At 37.5% G+C, this 25,367-nt stretch overlaps 1 protein-coding gene across 1 annotated transcript in view; it reads right to left on the minus strand.

The window, feature by feature from the left end:
* Positions 1-1,153: 1,153 nt before the first annotated feature.
* Positions 1,154-25,367, minus strand: part of BLOC1S5 (biogenesis of lysosomal organelles complex 1 subunit 5) — a 45,742-nt gene continuing 21,528 nt past the window's right edge. The window contains exons 4-5 of the mRNA XM_015068681.3: positions 18,108-18,166; positions 1,154-3,785 (exon numbers count right to left, since the gene is read on the minus strand). Of these exons, the coding sequence (XP_014924167.2) occupies positions 3,606-3,785; positions 18,108-18,166 (239 nt within the window). The 3' untranslated portion in view covers positions 1,154-3,605. The remainder of the gene's footprint in view (positions 3,786-18,107; positions 18,167-25,367) is intronic.

The raw sequence follows: 25,367 nt of genomic DNA on the forward strand, positions 1-25,367 counted from the left end.
TTAAAATTCTAGACACTAATTGATTGAGGAAATAAAACTTTGTTTAGGAAGATAGGAAAGACACTAACTTTGGATTTCGTTAACTATGCAGGTTAAACTTCTTGGTAAGCACTGAAAGTTAAAAATTGAGTTTTATCTTTTTTTAAAAAACATTTTATGTTTATTCATCTTGAGAGAGAGAGAGAGAGAGAAAGCACAAGTAGGGGAGAGGCACAGAGGAGAGACAGAGTCCCAAGCAGGCTCTGCACCATGAGAGCAGAGACCAATGTGGGGCTCAAACTCATGGACCCTGAGATCATGACCTGAGCCAAGATCAAGAGTTGGACGCTTAACTGATTGTGCCACCCAGGCGCCCCAAGTTTTACCTTTTAAACTAGTAGAGGGAGTGTGAATGGAAAAAGAAAGCAAGGGGCGCCTGGGTGGCTCAGTCAGTTAAGCGTCTGACTTCGGCTCAGGTCGTGATCTCATGGTTCGTGAGTTTGAGCCCCACGATGGGCTCTGTGCTGACAGCTCGGGGCCTGGAGCTTGCTTCAGATTCCCTCTTTCTCTGTCCCTCCCCCACTCAGACACACAGACAGACAGACACACACACACACACACACACACACACACACACTCTCTCTCTCTCTCTCTCTCTCTCTCTCTGTCTCTCAAGAATAAACATTAAAAAGAAAAAAAAGAAAAAGAAAATGAAACTCAATCTAAAAGAAGGCAACAAAACAAAACAACCAACCAACAAAACGTGGGCAGTGAGCAAACAGACAAGCACAAGAGATGAGATAAATGAATCCTAGTAAGTTACTAGTTTCAACAAATTTAAATGGATTAAACCCTCCACTTAAAAGATAATCAGATAGAAAGAAAAAAATCCACCTAGAATTTTTGTTAAAAAACACAGATTTAAAAGTAATACAAAACTAAATAAAAAACATTACTAGGAATAGAAGCTACACTATAAATGTAAGATTTATTCTAAGCTTTGAAGAAAGAAAATGCTAAACTTATATGTACCTAATAAGAAAGTTTCAAAATACAGAAAATGAAAATTGACAGAATGACAGGAAGAATTAGAATATCCATTAGAGTAGGAAATTTCAACATATCTCAGAATCTGAGGGATCACTGAGAAGGAAAACAACAGTGAAACAGATAATTTGAACAACACTGTAAGTTTAATGGATACCCAATAACTGGAAAACAGTGTATGTTGAAACACTAATGAAACACTTACAAAAACTAACAATATTTTAGGTCATAAAGCAAATAAATTTCAATGTACCAGTCTGATAGGGCCCCATTCTCTAACCACAATCCAATTACAGCATAAATTCATTATAAGAACAATTTAAAAATCTACGGGTTATGAAATGAAAAACCACCCGCAAATATGTAAGTCAAAAAAAGAAATCATAATGAAAAACAGAAAATACTTAGGCCTTAAAAACAAATGTTGCTATAGCACTTTAAAAGGACAGAACATTATTTCATTTGATCATTATAAAATAATCCTGTGAGCTACACAGAACCTATATTACCTCTGCTCAACCACATAAACAGTAGAAATGTTGAAAATTAAAGTTAACTTTTTATGTAAATAAAATATCTATCAAAAGTGCTTTGGAAACTGAGATGTGAGGGAAAATATTAAGGGGAAGGCAAACCAACTGTCTCTTTCACACACTATGTTGAACAGCTCACAAAGTTATAAAGAAAGAATGTACTATCTTAACGTTTAAAGTTCAAGATGCCCACCAATTCATTTTGGTTTAAGAAGTCCTTTAGATCCTTATGTAAAATATACGAACTTATAATGGTATTTATTATTCATATGAGATGAACAAACACCATCAGAAACCTCTGCTGCACGAGTGGATGGAGGAACCAGTTAAGAGTACGTTTGCTCTCACACACACAGTCCTGATTTCTTGGTTATAGCATCTGTTCAAACGGTGCACAGGCAATTAACAGCATTCCAAAAACTGCCTACAGTACAAAGGGAATTTTCATTTAAGGTTCCCCTCCCTTTTCATGTGTGGGCTATTTTTGGAAGTACGGTTTTATTTTTTTCCATCCACTCAAAGAGAATTAAGAAAATTCCAACATGCCTTTGTGTCAGCAAGTGCTCTTTTTTAGTCCAGGTACCAGAGAATGATTGATGAACCTGTCAAGCCTACAGTAGCGGACAGAGAAAGTTGGCAGAAGTTCAGTGTTATTGAAAGAAGTCTCAAATACTTATTTCATCTCCTCTATTAACTTTAATCACATTTTCAACATGGAGCCAAGAATGAAGCTTTGACAGGGGGCCATAAATTTACACAAGCAAGCATTGTCACTTTTCTGCAGTAGCAAGACTGAGATAACACAAGAGAGTTGGGTATTTTCTTTCCTGCCCCTTTCTTTACTGAAGAGCACTAAAAAAATATTTGAAAGATTTACCCATACCTCAAATTCATTTGCCATAAATCTCAAGAAATTATTGCATTTAATTTTGCTTGGTTTATGGCAAATAAAAAAATCAATTTAATTCCTCAATTAGACTGTTAAAAGCAGATTTTTTTTTTTTAAAGATCACAGTGATGACAGAATTGGTACATGTTTCATCATAATACACCTGCTTATGAGAACAGACGTTGAACACTAAAAAAGGATTTACATTTAACATGGATCATTTGCTATGTGGGCAAACACTTCTGGTTTATTCAGAGCCAGAATCTTTATATGGTTCCAGAGGGACTCCTTGGCAGATTCTGCTGATTACTCATTAAACAGTTGAAACATGTATGGACATTATTTATCTTACGAAGCTTACCCACAGCAAAACAGACACAAAAACGAGGTAAATGAGGTGAATACTACGGACAAGATTATGGTTCTTGGAAAGGCTAAAAGTCAAATATATTTTTGGTAAGCTTTTCCTTCTAAGTATGTTTTAAAAGTTGAAAATATTAAGTGCCGGAAGGCCACAAAATTTAACAAGTGTGTTTTGTCACTCAGTGAAACACACGGCATTATGCTGAACTGCAAAATCTGTAACCTTTCCCAGCAGGCAGTTCAAAGGCCAACGTGGCCATCTTTGCCTCAGTAGAGACAAGGTTTTGACTGTCCCCTCTCTTAAATATGATCTCTGCTCCAAAGACAGTTGTTTTGTCTACATTACTCATGGAATAATACTGTATAACACTCTTCCAATAGCCAAGGATGTTATGACAGGCAGCTACTGTATCTGCTTCTAAGTCAAATAACTACTGTTCACTCTGTGTGAGAATGAATTAAATTATTTTTCTAAGAAGCCTGTACTTAACAGCTCTCTGAGATGATCAATGGAAAGAACACCCAATTCTGATTAACAAAAAACAAATTTGTACCATTTTTCCTGCTGCTCCTCCCCATTCAAATAATCATATGTAGGCACTTAAAACTGGAAAGATGTAGCTCTCTTCTATTAAACACTTAAGACTCCAGTAAGACCTTTCTTTCTTCTGATGTAAGAGTGCCACTGAATATATTGCTAAGTTTGAAGCAGAGGCTAAATGGTTTGGTGGGAACAGTTTTTTGGGGGAAGTCAATGTTTTCTTATTACTTTGTCACTCTTGTGGTTCAAGTTCTTAAAAGGTTGAAAATTTTGCTAGGTCCTTCTCCATCTCGGCATACTGTTCTTTAAGTCTCTCCATGGCTTTTCTGTGTTCTTCATCCACTTCAGCCTGTTTGCTGTGTTGTTCTTTCATGAAATCTTCCCACTGGATTATATGCTGTTTTTCACTAGCTATTAAATGGTCATTAAGAATCTGAGAAAAGAAATTTAAAAGTCACATGACATTTTCCAGACAATTATTCTGCTATGCAGAAGAGACAAACATAACTTTACCTCTTAATATTTGGTTACTACAGCAATAAGTTTGAAAGACACATGCTAAAATTGCATTACAGTTTTAATGTCCAATAGGAACACGACGTATAGAAACATCTAAGGATTCTCTTACCATGACTGAACATGGGTAACCATATTTCTGAAATCTCAAAAATATCTGGTATCTTTAAATGACAAAATCAAACACAATCCAAGTAAAAGTTTATGCATCTATTTCTCCTCAAGGTCCATTTAACTACCTATAAATTTTACATCAAGTTTAAAGAATATATGCCAATAAGAAGCATTATTATATTAAATTAAAGTGCAGGTCTTCCATATTTAGATGCATGAAAAAAGTAGATTGTGAATCACTGGAAAAGAATGGAAGACATGTCTTCAATTCCATCCCTTAAAGTAAGTAAACACCTAACGCGTCTGCGTCAGATATATTAAGTTCTTCTTGAGATTTTCTTAGTATTTCTAGACGAAGACGAAAAAATTTCCTTTTGAGTACCACGACAATAAAGACAAAACCACGTGTAAGTCAAAAAGGCATACATTTAGTACAATTAAAATTATTATCTTTGAAGATGCACAACAAAGAGCTGAAGAGGAAAAGAGAGTCTGCAAAATAACTTTATCCTTTATCCCTGACTTAAATGCTCTACATACATGTCTTCAGAAGTTAAGCTTTGACACAGACTAAGTCCTATGAAGCAAACAAAAAGTGTGACAGATGCAGACCATAACAAGTTACAAAGCGCCTCAAGTCAGCACTGATTTCCAGCACTCTAATGAAAACAGGATACCTGGTATAAGCAGACATTGGTGCCCAGGTGCCTGGCCACACCAGAAAGATAGGTAACAGGAAAAAAAGGAAGCTGTGTTTTCATGCTGCCATGTGTCCTTGCTGCTCTGGTTTCTCTCCCCTCTGAGTCCTGATGATAAACAGGATGAAAAGCTGGACGATCCATCATTCTTTGAGTATTTATGAAGCGCATATTTTTGCTAGCTGTGTTGCCTATCTTACCTGCTTCTAAAAACTGCTTTCATAAAATTATATTACTTTCACTTTACAGATGAAGAAATTAAGGTTTAAAGGACACCACATTTCATTTCTTCACGGTCACTCAGCTATGAAGTTGGACTCAAACTTAGGTCTTTGTGATACCCAACCCATGCCTTTTCTATCACAAAGAGCAAATCGGATCTTTCCAGAGGAAGGTTTACACAGGTAGCTAAGTCTCTTTCGCAAGACAGAAACAACTATTAGAAGAGCTTTTTCTGCCAATGTGATCTGAAGTTCCTCTGCACCGAGCCTTTTCAAGCAAAAAGAGGCTGGATTAGAGGCTGAGGTTTGAGTTAAAGTCAAATGTTCCCTTTTAGTATGTGTCCCAGACCCTGGGACCTGCACAGGCACTACGGTGGTGGGTGAGAGGGCTAGGGAGGGGTTGTTGACGCTATAAATTTGGGAAACAGGTTAACCAAAATCCACTTTACCTTTTAACTTTTCAACCTCATGGACTACAATTCTCCAAAAGATGAATAAAATATGAAGAATTCATTAAACTCTTTTCATGGAACTTTGGCAAACATATTATATTCTGAGAGAGAAGAAAATGCAAACGAGCTCCCTCAAAAATGGAATCCTGCTTTAGCTGTAACTTACTTTTTAATAAATACAGAAAACACTAACGAAACATGCACGCTCAGATGCTGTTTAACCGCCTTTTCTTTTCTTCTTATTCTTTTAGGATACGTACCATAACTGGCCCAGCCAACCCTGTGATTTGGACCACAAGGCAACAGGCCGGACTCCACTTCCCACCAGAGAGCACTTTTTCTAGTACAACTCCACAGAAAAATGAAGATTTGGGAAGCACACTTCAAATTCTGGTTCACTTGCTACTAGTTGCATGAGGCTGAGCAAGTTAAAGTTTCTTTAACTTTAAAATGAGGAGACTAATACTTTACAGTCATAAATAATATTTATGAAGACCAGAAGTAATACATGTTAAGGTCCTAGCTCAGTGCCTGTGGAGCTTAATGAAAACTGATATTACTATTATATGAATTATAAGCAAAACATCTAGAAGCCAGATCAAACCACTTTTTATCTTCCCCATTTTTCCCTTTAATTTTAATAATTTAATTTCAGGAACAGATTCTTGTAATAATATGAATACAGGCACTCAAATAAAAGTGACTTTCCTCTTCCCATTCCTGTACTCAATTCAATCTTCCTTGATGATTCCACTATTTACCATCTGATTCTAAGAAAAGACTTTAAGATGTTGCTAAATACTGGTATGTCTATTTTATAGTTTCAGGATATTATGATATTATATATATATACATATATCCATCCAACTAGCTTTTTCATAGAAGACAGATCATGTCTTGGCCTCACAGTCCAGGTTGAAAAGAAGTTGAATGCTGACCAGTTTCTAATCCAGTTGAAAATCTAGTCTTGCTTTCTTATCAAGAAGTTCTTAAAGTCATTCTATTTCATAGCCTCTCACTTTTAATAACAGTTAAGTGCTATGCAAACTTGCATTCTTCATAGCAATCAGTAAAAACAAAAACAAAAACAAAAAATGGAAGGCAGTTTATACATTCATATACTGACAATCCCATACTCTTTATATACATAAATTAAATTTGGCTACCTGGAAATAACATCTTCCTGAAATTTAGTTGAGAACTATATGGTAAGACTTAATCCATCAAAAGAAAAAAAAGATATCAAGAGGTCCAATTACAAGCATTGTGGTGTTCCTGAAAAGCTCTTCTGATTTTGAATCTACTTACCTTACTTTACACATAATTCTTTTTTTTTTATGTTCATTTATTTTTGAGAGAGAGAGAGAGAGAGACAGACAGACAGAGCGTGAGTATGGGAGGGGTAGAGAGACAGGGAGACACAGAATCCGAAGCAAGCTCCAGGCTCCGAGCTGTCAGCACATAGCCTGATGCGGGGCTTGAACCCACAGACTGCAAGATCATGACCTGAGCTGAAGTCGGACACCCAACCAACTGAGCCACTCAGGCGCCCCACTTTACACATAATTCCAACCGTTAGTTAACCGGGTTTCCAAAAGTATACCATATTAAATGTCACAAGTTAGAAAAAAAATGCTGATAAATGAGACCGGAAGAAATGATAGGCATCAGCCTTACATACAGGGCAGGAGAACACAGATAACAAAAACTTAAAACACAGTCTTTGAGGGCATTTGGTACAGAAAACCACTCTCTTGGGGTGCTTAGGTGGCTCAGTCGGTTGAGTATCCAACTCTTGATTTCGGTTCAGGTCATGATCCCAGAGTTGTGGCACTGAGACCTGTGTTGGGCTCCGTGCTGAGTGGGGAGCCAGCTTAAATATTCTCTCTCCTGGGGCACCTGGGTGGCATAGTCGGTTAAGTGTCTGACTCTTGATCTCGGCTCAGGTCATGATCTCACAGTTTGTGAGTTTGGGCCCAGCATCAGGCTCTGTGCTGATGGTGCAGAGCCTGCTTGGGACTGTCTCTCCTTCTCTCTGCCCCTCCCCTGCCTGTGCCTTCTGTCTCTCTCTCTTGCAAAATAAACAAGCAAACAAATAAGTAAGTCAAAAGGTTCTCTCTCTCTCTCTCCTTCTACCACTGTCCCTGTGCCCTCTCCCCTGCTCACATTCTCTCGCTCTAAAAAAAAAAAATAGATTAAAAAAAAAAAGAACATTCTCTCTTTCTCTTAATTCCCTGAGGACATCTCCATATTCACCATAATGTAAAACTGTATATTCTCAGTAATTCCTAATTCGTAAAGAAAGTTAGTCTATAATATTCAGTAAATTTTTTGCAAAAACCAGGAAAGTATGAAATTATATATATATATATATACACACATATATAAATTTTTTTGATTCTTAAACTTATTATTTTCTTTGTGAAGCAGCATGTGTACATAGTGTGGAGCACGTGCAGGCAGAGGAGGTCCTGGGGGTTTGGGGACATCATGGAGCCTCCTGCCCTCCCCAGGCTGCCACCTACTCTTAGAGCCGTACAGGTCCCAAAGACCATGGGACTCAGAATCCATCTGCAAAACACATCAGCTGCTTAAACAACTATGAAAGACGTTTTTAAAGATTTCCATCCAAGATAAAGTTATAAAAGTGGTGTGCTTAAAGAAGATAAAACCTCAGCCTTGTGGTAAACTTGGCTAAAACTCCTAGACACATAAGGTTTTACCGTATACAATAGCAGAAAATGCCCCAATTAGCTGTCTCTTACTTATCACTCAAGCAAAAGGTAAACAGTGTTCTAAGTCAATAGGCGTGAAGGTTATCCTAGGGTGTATCTACTCCAAATGTGAGGACATGCGACCTGGCCAGCTGTGACTTTACTGGACAAAATAACAAGGAGCTGAGCAGCTGCTTCATCAGAAGCAGCAGATATGCCTCCCGACAGACTGCCACAATACGTCCTCGGTGCCACCAAAGCCATTCTAATGCCAGCATGCGCCCCAGTTCATACACTTAGAAAATCCACAGATTTAGCTTGACGTGCCAATGAATCTGTTTATAATACAAAGAACTCTCAGAAATAAGGAAAAATCTTTTATAAATACTGAACTCACTGTACACTACCATCACCTGTGCCCATCACTTTCAAAAATAGCCATTCTGCTTTTATGTTCAATTAATGGGATTCTACAGAAGACTTAGTCTGAAATAAGTATTCCTCTAATTAAAACACATCTGAAAAACAATCCCATCAAACTATCGTTACATTCAAACAGATTCATACAAGTCTAATAGGAAGTGATAGTTCCCCTACATACATACCAAATCCTTTCTCTAGGATCCTTTCTCCTGGCATTATTAGTAGTTCAATGAGTACTGAAGATTTTTTCCTGATGTTTATACAAACGTATTTCTTTAAGAACAACAAAATGAAGTCCTATTACATAGGATGGTCTGCAGCCTTTTCTTTTCAGTAATGACACAATATGTACGAAAGGCACAGCAACAGCAGGAGGGTGGGAGAGCTCTGCCCTGGGTGCAAGCAATAAGAGAGTGTATTGTCTGTAGAGAATTTAAATCAATGACACAAACAAATGAAAGACTGTGTTTTATCATCAGCAGGCACTGACAATACTGAAAAATGCTGGTGATAAAATACTCCTAAACCAAAAATCTCTCTTTGGTCTAAAGCTCTAAATAATTACTGAGGTTACTGTCGAATTTTAATAATATGTTTCAAATTAACACATTTCTATTGTTTATCCTTTAATAAGTTTTGTGTTTTACACTGAAGTTAATTTAGAGGACTTCTAGTTACATAGCCCGTCCCAGACAAAGGTGAAGTCGGCTATACAGGTTTATTTAAAAAGCAAATTCCTAACAATTCAGAATCATTTAAGCTTTCTTTAGATGCTCAGCCCCTCCAACTCCCTGGGAGTAATGAAATATTACTGCACTTAAATAATGAGAGTAGAGCAACTGCAGATGAAACCTGAATTAGTTCCAATCCATTATTCTACATTATCTTTTCTTGGTACTTAAACTTGCATATGTTTTTATTTGTACTTAAACTTTTTTATACTGTGGGGACATTGGGAGCCACTAGAATAGTTGCCAAAGAAACAAAGACAGTATTGCAATTTGTGGAATTGATCATGATATGTGATTTTTATAAAGCTCTTCCAGACTTTATGCTTAAAACTTTTCTGAACTATGTATCTATTGCTTCATGTGAGAAATTTTTCAAAATTATAAAAAAAGCATTTTTAATCAACTATGACTCAAACCTGATTGATAAATCCGTCAATACTATTTAAATAGTCAAAGATCAAATTAGATGAAGTTATTAATAAATTTGCATAAGAATCAAAAGCAAACTAAAATATTATTACTCATTACCGTAACATTAATTTGGATAATAGGTGCTTCCTTTTTTAAAAAAAAAAATAATTGATGTACTTAAATTTATTAATCTCTTCTTTTTTTCCTTTGGTGGTGTAATATTTCTTAAATTTTTAATTTTTTTTTTACCGGTGTGACTACATACATAAAGTTAAAAAGAACACCACCTGCATTTTTTTTTCTTGTTATTATTCTTTAACATCAGGTTTATTAATTAAAAATAATTTTGTTGGGGGGATGTTAAAACCAGGTCTATTCTAGGTATAAAATATTGTGCATACACTGCTCCTATAGACCAATTTCCAAGGTCACACAGTGAGAACAGGGTAGAGTAAGGTTAAAAATCCAGTTTTCTACTCTTTTTGCTATATAATGCTATTTAAATGAAATATTTAAATTATTAGTCTCTCAGGATCAGCAATGTTTTAAAAATGACAGAAACTAATAAGTATTTTACATTCCAGTTTCAAAAGTAATTAAGAGCTTTAAAAAACCTGACTGAATATGCCTGAATAGGCAGAAAAAAAAATCCATAGGCACACACTGTGTACCACCCACTTGGGGACTTATATGTGGGACTCCTGCTAATTTTCAAAACAAAGGTAGAACTAACTTTGCACTAGTTTTTCTTTTTCTAGCAAGAGGTCATATGAAAAAGCATGTGGCATTAAAAATCAAGTCACCCCAGACCAGACGAGTTCACTGGTGATACTACCAAACATTTAAAGAAGAATGAACATTAATCCTTCTCCAACTCTTCAAATAACTGAAGAGGAGGGAAGACTTCCCAACTCATTCTATGAGGCCATCAATGTCTTGAGACCAAAGCTAGACAAAGACACTATAAGAAAAAAGAACTACAGATCAATATTCCTGATGAATACTAGTAAGCTGAATTCAACAGCATATTAAAAGGATCATACACCATAAACAAGTGTTTTTGGACCATAAGGGTGGTTCAATACATGCATATCAATAAATGAAATATACTACATCAACACAATGAAGGGGGAAAAACACAAAATCATGTCAATCTCTGCAGAAAACACATTTGACAAAGTTCAAGACCCTTACATGATAAAAACACTGCACAAACTAGTAACAGAAGGAAACTATCTCAACATAATAAAGGCCATAGGTGAAAAACTCACAGTAAACCTCATATCCAGTGGTGAAGAACTGAAAGCTTTCCCTCCAGCATCAGGAAGGAGACAGTGATTCTGCTTTTACCACTTCTACTCAACATAGTATTAGAAGTCCTGGCCAGGGCAATTTGGAGAGAGAGGGAGAGAGAGAGAGAGAGAGACAGAGAGAGAGAGAGAGAGCGAGCAAGCATCCATATCGGAAAGAAAGAAGTAAAATTACCTGTTCTTACAGACAACATGATATTATATGTAGAAAACCAGAAGATTGCAACAAAGAACTTACTAGAATAAACAAAGTCAGCAAATTTTGCAGGATACAAAATCAATACTCAAAAATCAGTGCATTTCTATACTCTAACAATGAACAATCCAAAAAAGGTATTAAGAAAATTCCATTTACAACAGTATTGAAAAGAATAAAGTATTTGAGAATGAATTTAACCAAGGAGGAAAAAAGATATACACTGATAACTATAAAACATTCCTGAAATTAAAGAATTTCAGGAAATTTAAAGAAATTAAAGACACAGTCATTGGAAAGTCATCTCATGTTCATGGACTGGAAGACTTAATATAGTTAAGATGTCAGCACTATCCAAAGTGATTTGCAGGGTCAATGGCATCCTTATTAAAATCCCAATGATGTTTTTTGCAGAAATAGAAGACTTCATCCTAAAATTTGTATGAAATCTCAAGTGACACCAGATAGCCAAATCAATCCTGAAAAAAGAATGAAGTTGGTTTCACACTCTATTAACCATGTGTCCAGGAGGCTTTGACATCTGGGACCCTTTTCGCCCTGGAGAGACTGTCCCTCCCAGGGCCAGCCTATTCCTAGAGATAGTAAACAACCCCCCCACAGCATACCTTTTATATGCAAGCTAACCAGCCCAGAGCCTATACCCCAACCACCTCTACTGGGCTCTCACCCTCTGGGCCACTATCCACCTGCCCTAATCACACAAGGCCAGACAGCCAGGGAGAGCCCTATGCCCCAGAGTCTGCTGAAATCATTCAAATTAGCCAATCCTAAACCTGCTAATCCTGCCTCACATGTTCCTTCCTGCTGCAACTACAATAACCTATTTTCCCCGCTCTCTGCCTCCTAACTCTGGTGCTTCCTCATAGGTCCCATGTGCATGGCAGGCATCCTCTTCTTGGGAACTTTGAGTAACAAACAACCTTTCCATGGCAACCACCCCCTTATCTGTTGGCCTCACCATATCTGAATAATAATAAAACCTACATTTTATAAAATACATTTCCTGATTTCAAAACTTACCACGAAGCTACTATAATCAAAATAGTGTGGTACTGCCACAGAGATAGAGAGACCATCAGAATAGAAGAATTAAGAAATAAACCCCTGCATATAAGGTCAAGTAATTTTTGATAAGAGTGTCAAAACCATTCAATAGGGAAAGGGCAATCCTTTCGACAAATGGTGCTGGGAAAACTGGATATCCACATGCAAATAAAAATGAAAATGGACCCTTGCATCATATACGAAAATTACTCAAAATGGGTCAAAGATCTAAATGTTAAGTCCTAAAACTATAAAATTCTTAGAAGAGAGGGATGCTTCAAGACATTGGATTTGGCAATGACTTACTTGTTAGAACACCAAAAGGATAGACAACAAAAGTAAAAATAAACTGAACTTCATCAAAATTAAAAACTTTTGTGTATCAAAGGACTCTATGAACAGAGTGAAAGTCAACCCATAGAATGGGAGAACATGTTTGTAAATCATATATATGATAAAGGGTTAATATCCAAACTATATAAAGAACTCCTACAATTCAACAACAACAAAAACAATCTGGTTTAAAAAATGGACAAAGGACTTGAATGAACATTTCTAGAAAGAAGATACACAAACAGCCAATAAGCAAAGGAAAAGATACTCAACATCATTAATCCTTAAAGAAATGCAAATTGAAACCGTAAGAGACCATCTCACACCCATCAGGACTGCTGCTACCAAAGAAACAGAAAATAACAAGTTGGCCAGGATGTGAAGAAAATGGAACCCTTGTGCACTGCTGAAGGGGCTATAAAGTAGTGCAGCTGCCATGGAAAACAGGAAATTTTCCTCAGAAAATTAAAAACAGAATTACTATTTCATCCAGTAAGTCCACTTTTGAATATATACCCAGAAGAACCATGAACTCATGTTAAAAGCAGTGTTATTCACAAAAGCGAAAAGGTGGAAGCAACCCAAGTATCCACAAATGAACAGATACACAAATATGGAATATACATATAACGGAATACTAGTCATCCTTAAAAAGGAATGAAATTCTGATACTTGCTACAACACAGACAAACCTTGAAGACACTATATTAGAGAAATAAGCCACTCACAAAAAGATAATGTTGTATGATTCCACTTAGAAAAGGTGCCAAGAGTAGTCAAATTATAGAGACAGAAAGTAGAATGGTGGTCGCCAGGAATGGAGGGGGAGGTGGGGATGGGGAGCTAGTGTTCCATGAGCACAGAGTCTCAGCTGGAGAAGATAAAAAGTTCTGGAAATGGATGGTAGTAATGACTGTAGAACAATAGGAGTATACTTAATGCCACAGATTTACACACTTAAAAATAGTTAAAATTTATGTTCTGTGTATTTTACCACAACAAAAAAATTCTCAAATCAGGTTTCTGAGTGTTCCTCCTAAATGAAATCAACTGCATTTCTTAAGTAAGTGGATACGTTTGTTTTTCTCAAGATAAAATTAGAAAATGCCAACTTTAAAAAAATAATGAGGGGCTTCCGGGGGGCTCAGCTAGTTAAGCCTCCAACTTTGGCTCAGGTCGGGATCTGATGGTTCATGGGTTTGAGCTCCGCATCAGGCTCTGTGCTGACAGTTCAGAACCTGCAGCCTGCTTTGGATTCGGTCTCCCTCTCTCCCAGCCCCTCCCCCACTCGTGCTCTGTCTCTCTTTCCCTTTCTCTCTCAAAAAGTAAACATAAAAAAAAGAAAATGAAGAGAAAGTTTATTAATACACCATAACTGTGTACCAGAAGTACTTAGCTCTAATGATTTTATCTCTTTCTACAAGAGAGAAAGAAATAGTAATAAAAATTGGCTTACATATACTTCTTTAGAGATAAATTTAAACAGGTCTATAAATGAACTCTGGGATACATAAAAGTTTTGCATATATTATGTCTAAGTGATTCTTAACTGGGGTGGGGGGAGGTGGATTTTGACCCTCTTGTCCCTCAAATTTTTGGTTATCACAGCACAAGAGGACGGGCTACTGGCATCTAGTGGGTAAAGGCCAAGGATGCTGCTAAACATCCCACAGAGCACAGGACAGCTTCCACAACAAAGAACTACCTGTTCCAAAATGTCAATACTGCAGAGGCTGGGAAACCCTAGTCTAAGGGAAAACTCTGAATAAGCCAATGAAAGTCTAAGGCCCTTTCAAACATCTGTCAATAATACGCTGTCACTAATTTTACCTATGCCTTACACCAACAAATAAAGAATTTAATTCATTTAGTAAGAAGTGTCAGAATAACTGCCATCAGTAAGGATTTTAAATAGAATACTACATACTGATCCATTTGTATTTTTAAGCTCTATCAAGAATAATGTATATGCTATTTCACTGCTCTCATGAAAAAAATCATGCAGGGGTATAACCAAATCTAATAAATTTCTAGAGACAAGATGAATTAAAGGATTCATGTTTATTTTATTATCATGTCCAGTCTGGTTGAATACGGCTTCACAAACTGACACTTGTGCACAAACCTAAGTTTAAACTACTTACAGATATTAACAGCTCATTTCCCTTGATGGAATATTTTTCAGAGTCAGTGAATTTTCTAAGCTAGTTGTATTTTCATTTTGCTACTCTTAATGCTAGCTTCCAAAATGCAGCTTTGCGTTAGTGGGTAGTTTTTCAAGACATATGTCAAATAACTGGGGAATGTGCATTTATTGTTCTTCTGAATGTACTTTTAGGTATCAATTGTGGGAAGTGTAATTTGGATGAATGACGTTTATCATAATTTACTTCCCACAGAATTCCACAAATTGTCTTGACATAAAAGAATTAATGATTAATGGCAATAGTCTATTTTATTCCATTACTACTCCCATCTTTCTTTGTCCTGAGAGGTATTCAAATATACAAAATGTAGCCAAAAGTATAACCAAGGGCAACAATCACCATTAGATTGTAAAATGAAGCTACAGGTCGATTTTGCTTTGTACACCTTTGCTAGATAAAACATTAAACTTTATGTCTACATCTTTTATATATACATATGTAATCTGAAACCTCTGCCATGTCAGTTTCAGCAAAAACCAGATAGAGCAGTAAAAAAAAAAAAAAAAGTCCTTAAAGATACATATTTCAAATATTCTGCTAATTAGAGAAGTACTAGAAAAGAAACAAAGACTAAAAGTTTATTGCCCTGAAAGGATATAAGGAATTTTTACTTCTCTCTGAGCTCTGAGAAATACATTTTTGTGTAACTTTCAGCTGGTTAATTTTATTAAATTATCGTGAGAAAATAATCAGAACAGATTCTTTTTTTTTTTTTTTTTTAACGTTTATTTATTTTTGAGACAGAGAGAGACAGAGCATGAACAGGGGAGGAGCAGAGAGAGAGGGAGACACAGAATCTGAAACAGGCTCCAGGCTCTGAGCTGTCAGCACAGAGCCCGACGCGGGGCTTGAACTCACAGACCGTGAGATCATGACCTGAGCCGAAGTCAGATGCTTAACCGACCAAGCCACCCAGGCGCCCCTAGAACAGATTCTTATACATGTAGGTTTCATAAATGGCATACTAATTCTTAGTGAAACACCTTTGAGTACATTGTACTGAATGTGTATTCCACATTAAAAAATGGTTTAGTAACATTCTCTGACATAATACCTATAAGAAGTATATTTAAGATCAACACAATCTAAGGGCTTTTATTATTTCTTGAGGCCATTTTTTTTTTCTTTCAAACCATGTGATGGTATCTTAGTATCTTTTAATTTAGAAAATCATGAATGGGCAGGATTCTCAATGCTTCACCAACTCTAACCAGACCACAGCAGGGCTCTTATCCGCAGAGTGAACACCTGCACCTTAAACAAATGACTGGGCTGGCAGGGGAGAAATGGTGCCTTACATTTGGAGTGACAGACAATCTGCAAAGCTGTTTCATGTAGATTACGTAATACAATTTATCTGGTAAGGAGAGAATCAACCTATCAGGTAAGTAAAACCGGTATTTATTTTGCAGATGAGGAGCTTGAAGGGCAAGGACCTGTCCAAGGGCAAACAGCTGGCTGACAAAAGGAACTACCACAAGTAGAAGATGCCAGTTACTTCTTCACCTAACCCGGTCATTCTCCTGCCTATATACAGTTAATACACCAAATGTGATAAAAGTTCCAAGTGACAAGAGGAACTATTCCAATTATAATTTTAGGTTAGTTATGCTCAAGAATGACAAAAATTGACATTTAATCACAATCATAACTGCACTGACAATGTCTTAGGAAGACCAATAATGTGTGAGTGCACATTCACGTGAATCTGCTTAAATCACAAAGCAACGTGCTACCACAACTCTTTTTTATTTTATTTTGAAAACCAAGAGAATTGCTTATTTACAGGAATAGCCAGTACAGCCAGCGTTCTATCCACTAGTATTTCTGTTTAAACAGAAATACTCCTGATGCCCTCAACAACAAACCGTTCAATACAGCATTCAAGACTCTACAATTATCTCTGGAAATACCCATTTAGATACTCTACATATCAGCTGCGTGAGACTACTGACTTCTCACCTCTTTTACCTTTGCTTACACTGTATCCCTCGCCCTACAATATCTTTCTTGCCATCCTCTATCAAACTGAGTTCCTATCAAACTTGAGTCCCTACTCAAGGCTGGGCTTGAATGTCACCATCTTCTGAATACATTAGCCAAGATCCTACAAAGTTCTTTGGAACTTTATCACAGCTCTTAGTTTATCCTACACTGCACCAGTGTTAGTGGTTTGGGGCTCCCTCTTCTAGACTGCTAATTCCTGAGTGTATGAACTGCCTTACACTTAACAAATTGAAATATCCCTACTGGCACCTTGCAGAGGAGAGAACTAAAGAAACTCATCCGGTGTCAGCCTGGCATGGCCTATGTAAGGTCCTGTGCTTGTCTTTACAGTGTTCTCTGGACATGATGCAAGCATGACACCGTAACAGATGATCCTGCCCGTGGCCTTGCCTTGCCATTTTATCAACACGCTCAATGGCCCTGCTTCCTGACCCAGCCTGCTGTGACCTTACACCTCTCAGGCAGCCTTCCCACCTGCCTGAAATGTTTAGTCCTTTCACTAAGGCCTAATTTACCAAATTGCTGAATTTTAAACTCTGTATCAATATTTAGAGTTGAGCAGAGGGTACAGCAATGTAAACTCTGGCATGGTTTATTCCACTGTATTTTTATATACAGTGCAGATCTGAACTATTATTGTGGATTAACCACAGCACATTCCAGAGAAATGGAGATAGCAACACTTATTTACCCATAAAAGATACTATATTCAGAGTGACTCAGTATTTTCAGCATTTCTTAAAAAGTGTATCTTTATTAGTTCAGAACAATGAATAAGTTATAAAAATACTTTATGGAAACTGTAAGTGAAAATAGCAAATGATCACAGGACCTTAAATTCTTGTGTTGTTTTTCTACATCTAAACTTACTTAAGATATACTTTCAATAAGCAAAGCATTACCCAGCAAGTGTTTCGCATACTCTTATGACTATTCATTAAGTAACCCATCCACGGGCATGAATGCTTCCTTTTCTAGAAGAAATACACATAACATACTCATCAGTGCTTCAGGCTCAAAGAAAAGATTTATATTCCCAATCTGGTAGGCATTTTTTGTTTCATGTAAAAGTCTTACTCTCTCTCCTCAATGAGACAAATACTGCTTTCAGGGAATAGTTGGAAATGTTGAAAAGGAAAAAAAAAGAGATCTGCAATTTGAATTATAAAAATATGGGTGGTACAATCAAGTGTTCATACCTCCTGAACACATCTTCAATGAATTAGCCATTTTTAAACTTTTTAAATCACTGCATAAAGAAAACAAATTCAGAGACTTTTTAAATAAAAAAGCAACTGCTAATAATATGATGATAATAGGAGTTGTAGGTCCCATTATCCAAATGATGTACTTTTACCTTCTTTCGTTCCTGCTCCTTCTGTTGGAGTCTACAGACTGCATCAGAAGCTGTTTGCACTGAAATAAAACAGACAATGGGTTTTCAATCAGCAGCCCTTGTTCAAGACTTAGCCAAAAGAAACACCCCCAAAACTTGAATTGTTTTAGATCTCAAGAAACTATGCAAAAAAACTGATATTATTTTGGCTGTGATAGGCTGGCTAGAAGGGAAAAAAGAAGTTTTGCCAATATATTTAGGATGTCATAATTAGAACCAACATTATTCATGAGCCTTGAGGTATAAGCCAAGGGCATTTAGGTACTAATTCCAATGACAAGTTGTCAACAATGACTTCAGAATTCTCCAAAAAGATATAAAATGCCTGATAAATTTATCATTACATTCTCATTATGTCTACAATGTCTCTCTGATTCATTAGCCCTCCCTCTCCCTTTTTCTCATTCATACAAACTTCTCTCTTGCAGGCAGTACTTGGTACCCACAAGGCTTCAACAACTTCCCATTCCTGCTTCTGCTCTTGCCTGCTAGTTCATCCTGACTGCCACTGCCAGATTCAAATAAATTTCTCTGGACTGTTTCCTTCGAGTGACTTCCCTTTCTAATGAACCACAACTGCTCATGATAATTATTAGAGTTATTTATTATCACTATGTGCCCAAACCTGTCTTAAGTACTTTCCATGTATTACTCCTCTCAATCCCATCTTCCTAAATTAGGAGAGGATCATTATCCCATTTCACAGATTTCTGGCATCTGTAAAGACCTGAGGTACAAACAGTAGGTAATATGACTAATAAGTGCAGAAAGCAGGTTGTAAGGGGCGCCTGGGTGGCTCGGTCAGTTGAGCATCCGACTTCAGCTCAGGTCATGATCTCACGGTTCGTGAGTTCGAGCCCCATGGCGGGCTCTGTGTGGACAGCTCAGAGCCTGGAGCCTGCTTCAGATTCTGTGTCTCCCTCTCTCTCTGCCCCTTCCCCACTTGCATTCTGTCTCTCTCTCTCAAAAACTGAATAAAAATTTTTAAAATTTTTTCAAAAATAAATACAATCAGATCTCTGCCTCTAAAGGCATGGCTCATACCCTCAACATTCTCCTCTTGTGATCTCATCAAAGAAACTGGTTTTCATCCATTAGTTCTTCAGACCTCTTCATTTACTGAACCCATTTTATTTCTATATACAAATGTTTTCACTTCACTGTTTTGCACGCAGGTGACAGGGAGCTGTAGTCAAATGTAGAGTTGAGCACTTAGTTGTGTAACTTGCATGTTTGCTTGCTCACTCATTCACTTGCCAAATACCGAGTGAGCATTTGCTATGAGCCAGGCACTGTCACTGTTGCTTTTCCTAACACCTCAGCACCTCAGTTCGTCATTTGTAAAATTAATGGAACAACTAATGAGAGGACTTCAGAACTGACATTAAATGAGATAACAGAGTGGGTACTAGGCTGACAAGTAATTTAAATATTAACAGCACTTAGAGCAGTTCCTCACACATTGTAAGCAGTCAAGAAAGGTTGTTATTACTATTATTCTACTTACTATCCCTACTGAAAATGCCTTCCTTAGTCCTGTCTCCTAATGACAATGTTTTACTTGTCTTAAGAGAACAGTTTATGGTGTCCTGGCTTCATAATAAAGCCCTCCTAGATTAATCCTTTCCCTATAAGGATTTTCTCTTATTTGAAATTCCTTTACCAGGTATGTGGGTATTTCACCACTTTACCTTGCATTTGCTTACACAGAGGTTTAGTAGTGTTTCACAACATGCCTTCCTCTCCTACCCAAACCTAGTCCCAAATAGGTCCCAAGTTCCTCAGCAGGGCAGGGACTGTGACTTCCCTTTCAGAAAAATGTTAGGTCCCTCCCTGTGAGAATATGGTAAAAGAGGAGGATTCTGCTTTTAAAAAGTAATGTTTTTATCAGTAGCCATTTATTTTAGTTATATCAAAGATAATATTTTAGCCCTGAAAATTATGTTCCCAATCATTGTTTGTTCTAACAGAAAAGATGAAAACAAAACAAAATGGGAGCTGATTAGATCTGCCTTCTTTCTGTGGCATATTAATATTACATCATTCTTCCCAAGCAGTGGTTCTATCATTTCCTGATTGGATTTTTTTCCCCCTGACTCTGAACATAACTTAAAAAAAAATCCATTCTGTGGTCTTTGGGTGCTTCATCATTTTCAGATCATTCTGGGCTTAACCTAAGAGAAGAATTACAAGACTATGACATTATTTTGTCATCTGTTATGTCCTTTAAAATTTTAATTAGAACACATCTGACAAAGGCACACTTTTGTTCCTTACAGGGATTGTCTTTGTGCTCAGACAGAACGCCCATTTTTAGAAATCTCAGTCCCTTAGAAGTTGCTGACTTTTTAATTCTTTAGCCACACAATAAGAAAGGTTTACTTTCTAAATTTAATGAAACCTGCTTTTCTAAAATACAAGAAAATCACGTGACCATACCAAACATTCCTTCTTCATGATTAGAGACCCCGAGAGGAAAAGGCCTATTATTCAACCTTCCTATCACTTCCACATCACTTACTGGTTGTACCTAATGCAGCAGGAAGCCGTTTCCCCTGTTGTCTGCATTTCAGGAGACCATACTTATTTTAAAGAGTCAAGAAATGTCAAATTACTTTCTCTCAACCAAAAGATTTTTTGAAATTAGCACCACATACAGTAGTGCCACATACGATAGGTGACAATGTCCCGACTGTCCTCACACAAGAAAAACAAATACATTCTATCATGATTGGTATGTGTGAACCTCAAATACATACATAAGCGAGTAACTTTGGCTTGGTATTAGATGTTAGCTGAATTCTCATTCATTCATCTCAAGGAACAAATAATTACTTCGGAACTCCACTGTTTTAGGTGCCAGGGGTACTGGAGAGAACAATCAGAGTCCCCGAACTCATAGAACCTATATTCTGGTTGAGGAGACAGATAGCATATAAATACTTAGCATGCCAGGTTGGGGTGGATACTCTGGAGGAAAAAGCAAGGTAAAGAGACCAGAGAATGCCAGAGCGAGGGAACATGATTATTACAGAGTAGCTAAGAAGGTCTCACTGTTGACACCTGAGCAGAGATGGATGGGAAATGAGAATGTACAAAAATCTGACAAGAGTATTCAATGGAGCGCGTGAGTCAGTCAGTTAAGCTGCCAACTTTCGCTCAGACCATGATCTTGTAGTCCGTGGGTTCGAGCCCCACATCAGGCTCTGTGCTGATGGCTCAGAGCCTGGAGCCTGCTTTGGATTCTGTGTCTCCCTCTCTCTCTCTCTCTGCCTCTCCCCTGCTTGCGTTCTGTCTCTCTCTCTCAAAAATAAATATTAAAAAAAATTAAAAAAAAGAAAAAAGGCTGACAAGAGTATTCCAGAGGAAGCAAGTGCAAAGGCCCTGAAGTAGAAGCACGTTTGGCACATATTAGAAGAATAAGGAGGCCAGAGTAGCTCGAATGAAGTGTGGGAAAAGAAAATGGAAGGAAATAAAAGAGTGGGCGCCATTATGTAGAATCATCTAGGCCACTGTGAGGAGTCTGGCTGTTCTGTAAGCAAGAGGAGGAGATTCTGATATAGTAATGATAAGAGCCAAATTACATTTCAAATGGATCATTCAGGCTCCTATGTGGAGAACAGATTATAGGCAGGAAAGGCATAAAGATGAGTTATGTGGTTACTAGAACAATCCAGGTGAGAGATCAGAGTGGCTTAGACCAGGGTGGCAGCAGTTAGTGAAATGGTGAGGATGGTCAGATCCCAGTTATGTTCTCAAAGCTGTGCCCAAAAAATCTGTTAGTAAGCTACATGTGAGCAGAGGTAGGGAGAACAGAAAAGGGAGAGGCAGTGCGTGAAGAGGATGCTGGTAAAAATTCTAACTAGTAAAGTGCTATAAAATTTTTGGTTAATTCTAGGGACCTGGGTAGTTCAGTCAGTTGAACGTCAGACTCTTGATTTTGGCTCAGGTCATGATCCCAGGGTCGTGGGATCAAGCCTCATGTTAAGCTTTGCTCTGAGTGTGGAGCCTGCTTAAGATTCTCTCTCTCTCTTCCTCTGCCCCTCTCCCCTGATTGGGCTTTCTCTCTCTTCCTAAAATAAAAAAAAAAAAAATTGGTATTTTAAATCATTGACTTCTTAAACATTTCTAGGTAGAGACAAATTGAAGCAAAACCACACAAACTTAGTCCCCTAAATCACTCACAAAATAAATAAAAAGTTAAAAAAAAATAAAAGGTAAAAAATTCCATCACTTACTGAACAAGGAAAAATTATAATTGTATACTATAAACTTTGAAATGTGGTATGATGGCCAAGAACTGAGATTCCTAACCCCTAATTATTTCATCCCCCAAAAGTCAGAAAAAGAAAATAAGTTGACAAAATTGTTAGAACTCCAATATGCTTTAATTTGTACAGAAACAGATATGAGGGGTGGAGAAAGGCTCATAATATGTGAGAGACAGATGAAACAGACACAGCCTCCCTTCTGAAAGAAAACCTAATAAAATTGTCCATAGGTGCTCCGTTATACAAAATCTCTCTTTATTAAAAGAGAGCAAACATATTTCATGAAATAAAAATTGAAAGTACAGGGCTAAGGAAACAAACAGAATTATAATATCATCATTAAAGATCCAGTAAACAAACGAGAAGGAAGTCAAGAGTCTAAGACTAAATAAATAAGTGGCAGCATTAGGACTTCAGGACAGAAAGCAAATACTATAAACCTTGATCAAGTTAAAAGTGAGGTTGGGGAAGAGAGTGGTGAGGGAAGCTGTGAATGTCTGAATGCCTCCAACTCTCAAGGCATTAATTAATGCAGAAATAATAACATCATGACTCTAACTTCTAAATGTTTTTTATAATTATTTTTATAATTATTTTTCCTTGAACGATCTTTTATTTTAAGGTATTTCCTTCAGTTTTAAGTGCCTGTTGCATTAAATTCAAATAAAATTAAAAATTAATACCTAAGCTTAAAAGGTGTATGACCCTCCCCATAAGACAAAACAAACAAACAAACAAAAACAAAACAAAAATAAAAACAAAAAAAATAGAGGTGCCTGGGTGGCTCAGTCGGTTAAACATCTGACTTCAGCTCAAGGTCATGATATCGCCAGTTTGTGAGTTCCAGCCCTGTGTCCAGCTCTGTGCTGACAGCTCAGAGCCTGCTTGGGATTCTGTGTCTCCCTCCCTCTCTTCCCCCTCCCCACTGGCATGTTCGCTCTCTCTTTCTCCCTCTCTTTCTCAAAAATACACATTAAAAAAAAAAGTGTATGATCTCATTATCAAATGTGCTCTCTCCCTCATACCGGCCCAGCTATTCATTCAGCTATCACGTCTCTATCCATCCTTCTATTTGGATTTACACAAAGATGTCTAAAATGATGTTCACCAATGTTAAAAAGCAATGGTTATTTTCAGGTAGTTACTAGGGTGATTTATTGCTTTCTTCCCTTTTTTTTTTATTACTTAAACATACAACCTTCTGCTTAAATAATAAAAAAATAAAGTCATGTCTCTCTAAAAAAAGAGGGAAGCAGGTAAGGAAAGAAATTTCCTATGACCGTGTTAGTTAGCGTAAGGAAAACCCACAGGCTCTGTCCTTCTTACTCTAAAATCAAGGTCTAGGTCCTTAATACTAAGGCAAGATCTCCAGACAACAAATGTGGTGAAATCCGTAAGTCTATTAAATAATTAATAAGCAGGGCATAGACACTAATACTGTTTTCAGGATTAAAAAATAACATAAAGGCTGTCTCTTTTTTAATTTTTAATGTTTATTTATTTTTGAGAGAGAGAGACAGAGTGTGAGCAGGGAGGGGCAGAGAGACAGGGAGACACAGAATCCCAAATAGGCTCCAGGCTCTGAGCCGTCAGCACAGAGCCCGAAGTGGGGCTCGAACCCACAAACCACGAGATGATGACTTGAGCCGAAGTCAGACGCTTAACCGAGCCGCCCAGGTGCCCCCATAAAGGCTATATGTTGATGACTTTATGGGTTGCTTTTTTTGTACCCTCCAAGAACTCTCATTTACTTTTTGTGATTTTTTTTTTAATTTTTTTTTCAACGTTTTTTATTTATTTTTGAGACAGAGAGAGACAGAGCATGAATGGGGGAGGGGCAGAGAGAGAGGGAGACACAGAATCGGAAACAGGCTCCAGGCTCCGAGCCATCAGCCCAGAGCCTGACGCGGGGCTCGAACTCACGGACCGCGAGATCGTGACCCGTCTGAAGTCGGACGCTTAACCGACTGCGCCACCCAGGCGCCCCTACTTTTTGTGATTTTTAAAGGAACCACAGGTAAGTTTTTGTTCTAAAGCTTCTGGTCATCAAATCCAAAGACACTATACAAGGTGGGTGGCCACACAGCCAAAAGCGGAAACAGTTCCAAGCTGAGGATTCTGTAATAGGTCTACATTCCAATAATTCAAGATGTCCCCACCTTACTGCTCCACAGTTACCTAGCTCTGCGCAACATGTGAGACCAGCAGCCGGAGGTCCACAGCTGCAGAGTTCTGAGCGGCACAGCTGACCGCACCACCAGCACAGGAAGAGATAAATGTGGCAGCTGTATTAACAGGCACAAAACAAAACTTAACTCATCACTAGGCTTGTAGAGTACTACTTAGACCAGAATGTACTCCACCACATTCCACATAAGCTGGCTTGCATAATTTTGTACAACTCCTTGATGAATCAGTATCGAAAATAAACAAGCCAGCACTCTGACTTAAAATGTCAGATTTTTAAACGTGCAATTCCCTGGGAACGACAGATGGGCCCAGGCAAAGCTTTACAATTAAAGCACATAATCATCTCCATTCTACCCATGCTCATAATACTTAGCAGAAAATACTTGGGCTGAAGCCTACTGAAGAAGCCTTCCATGCTTCTAGCAGGAAAACACCTCCAAAGCCATTTTTTAGGTCCACAGAGCTAATTACACCCAGAGTAGTCCACAGATCTTAAAACCTTAATTATCAACTTTGGATTTTATGCGTTTTAATTCTTCCTTTCAGGATACACTTACAGTCTGAATTCCATTTTACTAGTAATACTTTTCTATTTCATTGTGGAGACTACTTTTAAGAGGCTAGTCTTCACATCAGAAGTTATGTTAGCCCAAGAATGAATTAAATCAAGATAACCATTCACTGATTTTTACCAAGTTTTACCCAATTTATCTTTATGACTCAAAGTGTAGAAAAGAACAGTTATAGGCATATCTCAAAT

This window comes from Acinonyx jubatus, chromosome B2 (assembly GCF_027475565.1).
Source record: "Acinonyx jubatus isolate Ajub_Pintada_27869175 chromosome B2, VMU_Ajub_asm_v1.0, whole genome shotgun sequence".
In the NCBI taxonomy this organism is placed as follows: domain Eukaryota; kingdom Metazoa; phylum Chordata; class Mammalia; order Carnivora; family Felidae; genus Acinonyx; species Acinonyx jubatus.